Genomic DNA, 11,114 nt, shown 5'->3' with positions numbered 1-11,114 from the left:
TTTACTTTGTACATGATACTTAACAAATCGTGTAATAACACGATTCCAAATTATCTTTACGAATTTTAATAGTCTTGATTAATCTAATTACATGCAATTAACATATAAAATTAATAAAACTAACAACAAGTATTAAATTTCAAGAAAATATGTTAAACGGTGTCTCTGATACCACAATTGGGTTATAAAGGGCGCTGATAACTAGCAGCACAATGGAATTTAAAAATTTTCAAATCAGACTATCCAAAAACCTTAACCCAGATGCTTGTTTTAGACATATGTTTATGAACATGCAAAACACTCATAAAATGTTTTAGAATTTATACTTGCATTGATGGCTCCTCCAAATCTTCACGTGGCTTGGGATTAAATGTTATCTAACCCTCGAGTGGTAGCACCTTGGTATCCATATAGAGCATGAAGGCTATCCAAGTTAAGAGGTTGTTAGGGCTCTCTGATTGGACCAATGTGTTCATAGGCGAATAAGAGAAAAACAAAAAACTTGCCGCTAGGGTTTTTTTGCCATTTTTAATTATATGTGTTATTTGTTTATTTTAATGCACATTTTATATATGTGCAGGTGTCCAAGTATGGCAAGAATTTCAACCAAGCTTGATACCTTTAACACACATATGCATGGGTGACATCATAAATGTGTTGCCCGACATGTCTTTAAGTTTTGCATGACTAGACAATCTTTTGTCCAGCTATGCTAGGCTTTCTATTTTACATGGTGTCAGCTGACACCATGCACACCAAGTGTACCTTGGTCAAAGAGTGGTCAGCTAGATTTTTTAATCTAAATGAGCAAACTTAGTTTTTCAATGATTTCCCTTTCTCCCTAAATAACAAGATTATCACTAAATAATCCTTACCTTTGGGTTTAAATCAACCCTTATATATGTATGACTATAAGCTTTCTATCAAACCAGTAGTGTCTAGATTCAGACACAAACTAGGACTCACCTTTAACAAAGCATCATGGTCATCTAGACGATAGAGTGTCAATAGACATTTTTTAAGCTTTTACAACATCAAAGTTACATGCAATTCAATCATTTTGTTAATTAATATCTCTTAAGGCTAAGACATAGAAAAATGTCTATCTCAATAGTTCCTCGGTATGAAAAGATATATATCAATGACTAACATGGATTAGATTACAACTTCATTCCATTATAGCCATAGATTCAAATTGTCATAGATGCTATTCAATATTCCTATGTAAGACATATCTCCTATGCTTAGGAGAGACGAATCTTTTCTTGATCAATCATAGTCTCTATGTATCTCATGATATGATTGATTACTACCTTTATAATCACTCAAATTATGGCGACACATTAGATATCGTTAAACCATATTGATCCTCACATAAGACGGTTTAGCAACCTCAAGTCAAAGGATTACATGCATTTGCAGTGTTCAGAGAATTTATTTCTTAGACATTAGAACAACCATCCATATGAATATCCTCTAATCGAGTCAGTCTAATGAACACGTTTACAATGTATACCTATATATTGTACTAAACTATCTATAATAGCTTTGACACATGAGAACTGTTGCCATTTTTGATGGGGTCCCTCAACATTATGATAATCTCATCATTATTATACATGCCCTTATTCATTGTAATGTCAGGATTATGAATGTTTTTAGAATGACCACTTAATGCGTATATAAGGTTCTCACGATTAGTAATCTAATGCCCTTATCACAGTTCAACCATTCTAAAGATATGTTATTCGTACAATCATATAAATAGTCAATATATAAATTGAATAACAATAAATATTTTTATTAATGATTAATATAAAATTACATCCACAAATGTCAAATTTGATTGGCTCTAGGACACCTACCCTAGCAAAGTGACCCTTCCTACAAAAGTTATAACAGATCAGTTTAGTCTTATTTATCTTTCTAGAGTGCTTACCTCTTTTGTGCTTGAATTGCTTGTTCTTATTCATCAATCCTTGAACGATCTTTTTCTCTTTCTTAGACTTACGCCACTTTTGTTTAAAGTAAGAGAATTTCTTAGAATTGGATTCAGTAACATATGTATGAATGCTTAGTTTGGCAATTTCTAAATGTTCATCTTCTAGTTTGAGGTGGTAAAAAACATTTGAAAAAGTCTTGATATTCTTATTATAGGTTATGTTAACTTTCATGTACTTTCAATTATTAGACAGAGATCGTAAAACAACTTGTACTTGCTACTCATTGGTTAGGTTATGCCTAGCCTTTTTGAGCTCTATTATCATATTTGACATTTCCTTTAAATGTTATTTCATTAGTTTGTTGGGAATCTTTTTATAAGTTTCAAATTTGATAGTTAGCTATCTAAGCTTATAGACAATGGTTCCTCCAAACTTTTCCTTTAATGCTACTTACATGGCATGTGTAGTATTATATTACTCATACTCATAAGCTAGGTCATCATTTAACTGATCAAAATTCCTCACGTAGTCGAGTTGTTCGTTTTCCACATCTTGGGGACAGTGGTTCCTCCAAACTTTTTTTTTGATGCGACCCACATGGCATGTGTAGTCTTATATTGCTCACACTCATAAACTAGATCATTATTAATGGAGTTGATCATAATTCTTCATGTAGTCGACTTTTCTTTTTCCATGTGTGATCTACGTCCATGTCACACTTGTGCTGGACATTATTAGGATGTTACCTTTTAACTAGTTGAGACTCTTGTATTTCCTAATTCATAGCTCCAAGGCCTCTTTTTCATCAAGGATATAATGCATGCTCAAATGCTAGATATTATAATTGTCTCTGCTCAATTTCTCTCCTTTATTCAAATCAACAATGATATTTTTCGAAGCCATTGATCATAAGACTATAGAGACATATTAAACACAATATCAACTAATGAAAGCATATACATATCTATTGTCACAATTATGCATTAAAACTAAAAAATATATTGATAAAACATAGAATCGAAAGTTCACTATATTCCCAATCATCTTATATGATTCAAATGTTTGATATTTTAAAATTTGATCTATTTACGCCAATGTTAATTCTAGATGAGAATTATAATAAATTCTATCCATCTCAAAATTCCCACAAAACAATATAACAAGTATTGAATCAACAAACAGACAAGAACAGATTCAATATTTATATATAATGCAGTAGAGTTCAATACAAAAAAAAAAAAAAATCTAATATAAAAGGTTATTTACACAAAATCCAAACAACATTTCAACAATGACTAGCTCTAGCTTTTGAACTATCCTTTATTAAAGCTTATAATCATTAAAACAAAGCATTCTAATTGTTAACCGATCTTCATATCTATATCAATTTGGAGAAAAGGGGTAGTGAAAGACCATTTCTTGATCCCTAACAATCCTTGGAGTAACTTTATCCATGATAAAGTTCCTATATTGTTTGTGATAGCCCACATGTCTCTCACTCCATTGATTTGGAAAAATAGACAGAGTTGTGGATTTTCTCATATTCATTACAATGTTTTGCTATTCAGCAAGTTGTACTTTATCCATGTGTTAGACATGAACATTAGTAAACCATATATCCTCTCCTTTTGGGTTAAGAATATGCCCTCTTATTTTAAATCATAATATCTCCCGGTTGTAATCCTAGTATGTATGTAAAGATTATAAGATTACCTCATTTTGCAGTTTAGATAATGGTCTTTAGTTAACGTGCATATCTTATACATAAAGGTGGTTAAAAATAAATTACATATGCATAATAATACAAAGAAACATATGTTGACATGTTAATAAGCATTGTATAATTTAAAACATATCCTGGAAACAACATTATGACTTTGCTTAGAATTAAAAAAGGTCATACAAGCTTTTACATTTAATGGGACCCACTAATTTTAAGTCTACACATCGATCTGAGAGGGAACACATTGCCATGTGCTAGTGGGAAGGGTCCACGTGCACTCACACGCCGAAAAAAGCTTTCACGCACTACCATATGTTAAAACAGTGTCCTTATGTGCCTTCACGTATTGGAACAATGTTACACACACTGCCACGTGCTAAAAAACACTCTTCACGTGTTGGCACGTGCCATTGCTAGACTTTGATTGGCATTCAGTCAAACATTAATCGTTGACCATTGATTGATCAAACATTGATTGTTGATCAGTTAACTGACTCATGGGTGTAGACCCTAGTCAAGCCACATGATTAACCAGGTAGGTTGACCTGTTAACGACGAGTTTGGGCAACCCATTGACCAACAAGTTAGCCAATTGGGTTTTTCAAACCTAATTACAAACCTACAATGCCTAAGAGCGCTAACTTTTGGCCATTTCAATTTGTCATCTTTCAACTAACAAATGACGACAAAAAGTTAAAGCTTTGGGCGAGCTTTAATCATTGATCCTATTCGAACCAAAAATCTAATCGAAACTCGCCAAAATTCAATAGAACATAAGCAAAGGTAGTAACAATTTTCCTATGCATTTTTGTCTTCTGATTTTGTCAATTCAAGGTTTAATTCCATGCAATTTCACAAAGAAATCATGTAATAATCATCCAAGATTAATCCTAACATGATTTTAGGCAATAATTTCATGTAGATTGCATCAATTTTATATAAACCCTAAATTCTGATTTTAACAAAAAATTAAGCCAAAAATCATATATAAAAAATCAACTACACAGAAATATATATAGACATGATTTTAATTCAATCATAAACCTAATTTAGACTCTGATACTAATGTTAGAATTAATATATAAGATCAAAATTTGATGTACCCAGTTTCTATTTTGAGTGGATTTGACGATAAAGCCAATTCGTTGATGATTTGAAGCTTGCCAAAATTATCTCCACAACACTCTTTGCTATTTTATGCACTAAATTATTTAGAGTGATTTGGTTTCTTCTATAGCACTGGAGTACAGAGAGTAGAAAGAAGAATAGAGAATTTTTTTCGTTATGCAAAGATTGTGTGTGTTACATTTTTTGAGTTTTTATTGTTATCCAAATTGTGTGTGTTACATTTTTTGAGTTTTTTTTTGTTATCCAAATTCTAGGAAATTTAGACTTTTAAAAAATAATATTAATAGACTACTAATTAAAATTGAGTTTTCCTAAATAATAATTCATAAAAACTCTTTATTTCTTAAATTAAAATGGACACTTAAAATATTAAGAAAACTAAAATTAATAAAAGACTCAATTAACTAAATTGAATTAGAAATCCTTATTTCACATGCATAAGGCTTTCTATATAGCTCCCACATCATCATGCACATCCATATCATCATGCCACATGCCAATTAAGCTACCACCTCGTTCTTGAGTGCCACATCATGTGTCATGTCATCCTCCTTTTTTCGGGGCATTTCTTCAACATTTTAAACACTTTCTATCTTACCACCCTCTTTCTATGGTCTTCAATTATTCTCCTCTACTAGAAAAGAACTCGTCTGCTAGTTATCATTGTATGAGTCTTCATTGGAGTAGAATTTTGTCAAATCAACTACGTTAAAGGTTTTAGAAATTCCTATGTTGTCAAGTAAGTCCACTTCATAAGCATTATCATTAATTTTGTTAGATGAACAAAGATAAATCGTTTTAATTTATCTGAAAAAAATGGATGGTGAGGCGAGAGAGAAAGATTATAGCAAAGGCGGGTTGGCCGGTACTATGGTTGTCATTAGAGAAGGGAAAGAAAAACCTTAGGGGAAAAATGATTATTTTTCAAATTTTGAGTAAGGGAAAAATAAGTTTTATAAACTAATGGGGGAAAATGTAATTAAATTTTAGGGCTTTTAATATTTTTAGCTAAATAACATTTTTATTCTTAATTTAACAACGTATTTTAATAAAATAGTAGATATTTAAATTTTTAAAAATTAAAATATACGAGTTTAGATTTTTATCAAACCCTGGGTGGAAACACGTGGTCTAGTCCATTTAAAATGGCCATTTGATTTGTATTGTTCCATATTAGAAGGTCCACCAAAGTTTCATAAGACTTAGAAAAAAGGTGGTGAAAAAAGAGAAAAAATAGTTAAAATAAAGTTTGACATTGCAAGAACAACGTTACCAGTTATGTTTTATTACAAGAGATAATGAAGTTGCAGATCACATTATAACAATACAAGGAGTTAGAGTTGATAATTTTTAATACGATTCATTAATTTGATATAACATAATCAAAAAATCAAGTTAAGATTAAGTTTTTCTGATATAAAATTTATTTTGAGTCAATCTAGTACGATTCGAAATTAAATTTGGTAGTGCTATGGACCACGTGATAGTAATTCGATACAATTTGAATCGATTTGAATATTTTGGAAAAATATTACTTTAAGAGAATTTATTATAAAAAAATTATAAAAATATTGAAAGACAATATCATCGGTGGTTTATATAATGTTTTATTACTAAAATAGAGAGATTACCTTGAAGATAGAATACTGGGTATAAATGATTACTACGTTGATAAAATTTAGTAAAAATGAATGATATAAATAATTAATATGTTTGGTTAACGGTAATAAAATAATACTAATAAATTATTTTACTTAAATGTCCTTAAATATAACTATTTTTAAATATTTTTATATTATTTATTATATTAATTAAAAATAAATTTATTTTTGTCTTAAAAAATTAATAAATAATAATATAATTATCATAAAATTAAAATTACCCTAGTAATATTTTAATACTTAAAGTAAAAACCTATATTACCTGTCATGTTAGTATTAGTAATAAAATATTACTGTAATATTTTATTATTGATAAATCAAACAAGAGCATGTATATAATAAAAGATAGATTATCAAAACAATATTTAAAACATTCTAACCAAACAGCCTCATAGTTATATCTTTATATAATTATAATTACTCATAATATTTTTTATTTGTATTTAAATATTTTATTTTAGTATTAAATAGTAAAAATGTGATTTCGCTAGTTAGATTATTTATGTTTTAAAGCTTTTAGTATGTAATTTTTAGAGTATTTATAAACAAGACAAAATATTATATTATATATTTTATTAATAGTAAATTGAGATAATTTGATAAAAAAATTAAAACAATAAAAATACTTTTGAAAACAAAAACAATAAATAATTTCATATCAATTTAAGACAAATTGGATCAATTCAAATATTTAAGGAATGAGATACGATTAAAAAATTTTAATATAATTATAATTCGAGTCAGATTAAAGTTAAAAATATCTAACACAAAATTTAAACTAATATAATACAAACATAACCAAATGACACAAACTACCAACTCTACAGGAATAACGTTACTGTTATACAATATATTAAGGGCGTACATTAACCTGTTCCCTGACAAATTCATAAACCGAATTTCCTGTAACACCAGCGAGAAGCTGCAAAAAGTAAATAAATAATAATAAAAATAATAATTTATTAATCTCCCCACATGTCAATCTGTCACTTCTTTGTCCTCCCGGGTAAACCCTGGCAAAATCCGAGCTAAACGAATACATGAATTGATCACACGAGGCTAGTTCAACCTAATTCAAGACATCCACATAATCATGAACAATACCTTTCCTTGGTTGTAAATCTGGCAAGCAAATAGTGACTAGCCATACACTTCAAGTGCTCACAAAACCAATACAAAAAATATAGTTATAAGACACACTAGTTTAGTTTGTTTCAACTTCGATTTGGATAAAGGACAATACAACGGATAAAGGACAATACAATGACTGAAAATGATAAAAGCAGAGAAACCTTAAATCTGTGGCTCAACTACACTCACTTGCTGCCACTCTCCATCAACTGCTTCCTTCCATAGTGTAACGTTGTTGGCATCAGCTACAGCCAGTAAATTTCCAGTCAGCGACCATGAGACACTCCAAACTGGTGTCTTAAAGTCCTTCAAAACCTTACCCTCCCATTGGTCTCCTTCCCGAGCACAAGTCCATATAACTACTGTACCATCCTGTGAAGCACTTGCGATTGTGGATTTTGGAAGCCCCAGGTTGGGTGCCCATGCTACACTCCTCACCCAATCAGTGTGCATCTGAAGGGCAGGGAAGCAATCCATCTTCCAAATTCCATTATAAAGCTTCCAAACCTTTACAGTGTTGTCACAACCACATGATGCCAGTTTCTGAACTGGTTCCAGTGATCCAGATCCGACTAAAGCACCAGGAGCCATTGCTGGGGCCCATGAAACAGATGTTACTCCAACTGGATGGGCTTGATCTATCCTGGTAGTGTCCCAACCACCATCAGCCCTTGCAGCAAAAACTGAGATGTTACCATCAGAAGATCCACAAGCTAAGCAGAGACCAAGTTCATGAGGTGCCCAAGCAATAGAGTTCACAGATGATTTATGATCATTGAATATATGAGCCTGTATCCACTCATTTGGATTGCCTTCCTTCCAGATTATCACCTGGCCATCATAGGAACAGGAAGCAAGAATTGACCCAAATTTGGGATGTGACCAAGCAACCTGCCAAACAGGACCTCTGTGACCTTTCAGTGTAGCAAGGTGCTGAGAGCCAGAGTTGTTGCTCAAACCAAGTATCTTAATGCTGGTGTCTGATGAAGCTGTGGCTACACGCTTTCCATAGTAATCCATGGCTACGTCATGAACACTGTCTTCATGACCAGTTTCAATCTTCTGAGCAGGCATCGTTCCTGATATTTCTTCTTTTTATTACCCCTTGAACTCCTACAGTAGTAGCTTCTTATACCTTACCTCTCAATTCCAATTTGTCTACATGAATTCAACATCATGGATCAATATTATTCATTAAGTTAGAATGCCAAAAATAGAGTACAAATTGCTCAAACATTATTCAAATCTTTTCTACATCCGATTACACCATATATTTGAGACAAAAAGATACCAGTTAAGAGAATTTTGAGATTTAGTATGGCACACATATGGCTAAATCACTTAGGATCCACAATTAACATCCATCACAAGGTAGCTCATATGAGGAAAGTTTTAATTGCAGAAATTATTTCAAAGAAAACAATTAGAGCAATCTGTTTTCTCTTTTATTTGTTACCTAGGTTTTGTATGTTCAATGTAGGCATGTTGCACAATCTATGGATTAAGATTTGGTAAAGGGTTTTAAAACAACAAACCTGTCCCAAAATTGCAATTAACTATTTTCTTATAATTGGGACATGAATCTAAGATTTTAATCGTATCAAAATGGTTAAATATTTTGTAAACCACCAAGCCCAAAAGTTCTATTGGTGCCATCAATATACACGAAAGGATAATAGTAGGATCAGCTTCTTGAGTTGATTATCAGCTAGGTGAATGACCCCTGTAGTACCTTTGTACTCTTTTAATATGAAAACCTGGGGACAGTAACTAATATTGGTAACTTTGGTACAATGTTAGGTGGCAATCCAAGCATTAATGATTTATAGAGTCTACTAATTGATTATATGGGCATGCCTCTAGTAAGGAAGAAGAGTTACTCTTTACATTCAGTCATATCAAAATACTCTTTGTATTTTCTCTCCCAATTATAAATCCCCATCAATGTGGCAAAGAAGTCACAAAAACTATGCAAGGAATGAATTGTGGAAAGACTGTCTAGCTAGCCAAAAAAAAAAATTACTTTGTTGCAGGAAACTTAGTGAAAAAAAAAAACATTTTAAATTCCCACCAAAGTGGTTATGGAGATATGTTTTACAATTTATAAACAAGTATCTCCACAAGCATGATTGGGATTCTATTTAAGTGACTACAGGTTCCAATGTTACCAACAGAGACTTGTTTCGCTAGTAAACAGCTACTTTCTTTCATAGTCTAGTGCAATTGTAAGCAACGAAGTAAGAAATATGTTTTGCAAAAACATGCTCATACAAGCTAAAGCCTTCTAAAACCTGCTCTGGAATTTAAAAGCTATCCACAAATCGCCAAGATGCTAACTTTCTTGATCTCATCGAGGCTAAAACCTTGAATTTACTGGAAATCTAAAAGAAGCAGTAGCTAACAAAAACACCAATATTCTTCCCTTGATTAAACCAGTTTCTCTCAATGAAAAAAAAAAAACTAAATCATTCGCTAATATCTTTCTTTTCTATAAAATCAGCATACCAACATTCAATCTGAATTTAATGAAAATTCCACAACTTGAACTTAACCGAATCGACAATTGAAGAAAAAAAACCTTAGAAAAAACACAATTCCAAGATGCCTCAAAAACAGGGAACATAAATAAGTGTTTGTTTAATTCAACTACAGTTTAAGTAATCTCTTCATTACAAACAAGCTTCAGCAGATCCAAAAATTATCAACTATAATGCTCAAGCAACCTTCTAGAAAATTAAAATAAAAGCTTATAAATAAGAATTCAAGTAACAGAACAACAAAGCTCTACAAATTAAAACACCGATTCTGAATCAACAAAAGCAATAAAACCCAAAACACATACAGATCGACTATAGAATTGAACAAAAACACGCGTAAACGACAGAATTATATTGATATTTCGCCAGATCTAACGGCGGCGAGAACTTAAACTCACAGAAAACGAGAACAGAACATTATTAGTAGCGTACCGGATCAGAGTCGATCAACAAGAGGTGTTCGCGAAACTGTATCGTATCAAGGATGAGAGCAAAAAGAGCATACACGTCCGAATATAGAAGCAAGCGGCCTCGAGAGGCCAGTTTGGGTTAGCGATTTATGTGAAACGTCGACGTGTCCTTTAGATTTTGAAGATTTGCACTTTCTCCCCTTGAGCCCGTTGACCAACGGCAAAAACGTAATTGACTGCTTGTAATTCCAAATTTGCCCTTTCTTTCATTTTTATAAAACTCTTCTGGAATTCAAGGTAGATTTTCTCTTCTTGCTAATTAGTCTCAATTCCAAGAGATAATAATGTCTTCGATTCCATTATTCACCTTTCTCCTAATTCTCAAATGTTCTTCGTGATTGTAAGGTCTCAAAGATCTCCCAATTTGAGCAACCATTTTATCCACAAAATCCTCAGGCGACAATTTTGTCAAGAGTCATTTTTCATACAAATGCTTATTGATAAAGAAAAAGCTTTGTGAGAAAAAACGATGACACGAATTAATTAACTTTGCCCTGGAGTTTCTAACCTACACAATAATC

General features: G+C 31.7%; 1 protein-coding gene across 1 annotated transcript; it reads right to left on the bottom strand.

Moving 5' to 3' along the window:
* Positions 1-7,543: 7,543 nt before the first annotated feature.
* On the bottom strand, positions 7,544-10,713 carry LOC123199602 (protein transport protein SEC13 homolog B-like). The gene is made up of 2 exons (XM_044614631.1): positions 10,556-10,713; positions 7,544-8,744 (listed from the first exon to the last, which is right to left on the bottom strand). The coding sequence occupies exon 2, from the start codon at positions 8,658-8,660 to the stop codon at positions 7,749-7,751; it is 912 nt and encodes a 303-aa protein (XP_044470566.1). The 5' UTR covers positions 8,661-8,744; positions 10,556-10,713; the 3' UTR covers positions 7,544-7,748.
* Positions 10,714-11,114: the final 401 nt, after the last annotated feature.

Source organism: Mangifera indica, chromosome 16 (genome assembly GCF_011075055.1).
Source record: "Mangifera indica cultivar Alphonso chromosome 16, CATAS_Mindica_2.1, whole genome shotgun sequence".
NCBI classification, from domain to species: domain Eukaryota; kingdom Viridiplantae; phylum Streptophyta; class Magnoliopsida; order Sapindales; family Anacardiaceae; genus Mangifera; species Mangifera indica.
Note: the sequence above shows the minus strand (reverse complement) of the source record. Positions and strands in the feature narration are given on the sequence as shown.

Excerpts from the sequence above, each read along its gene's own strand:
- LOC123199602 (XM_044614631.1), bottom strand. The coding sequence starts at position 8,660 with ATGCCTGCTCAGAAGATTGAAACTGGTCATGAAGACAGTGTTCATGAC.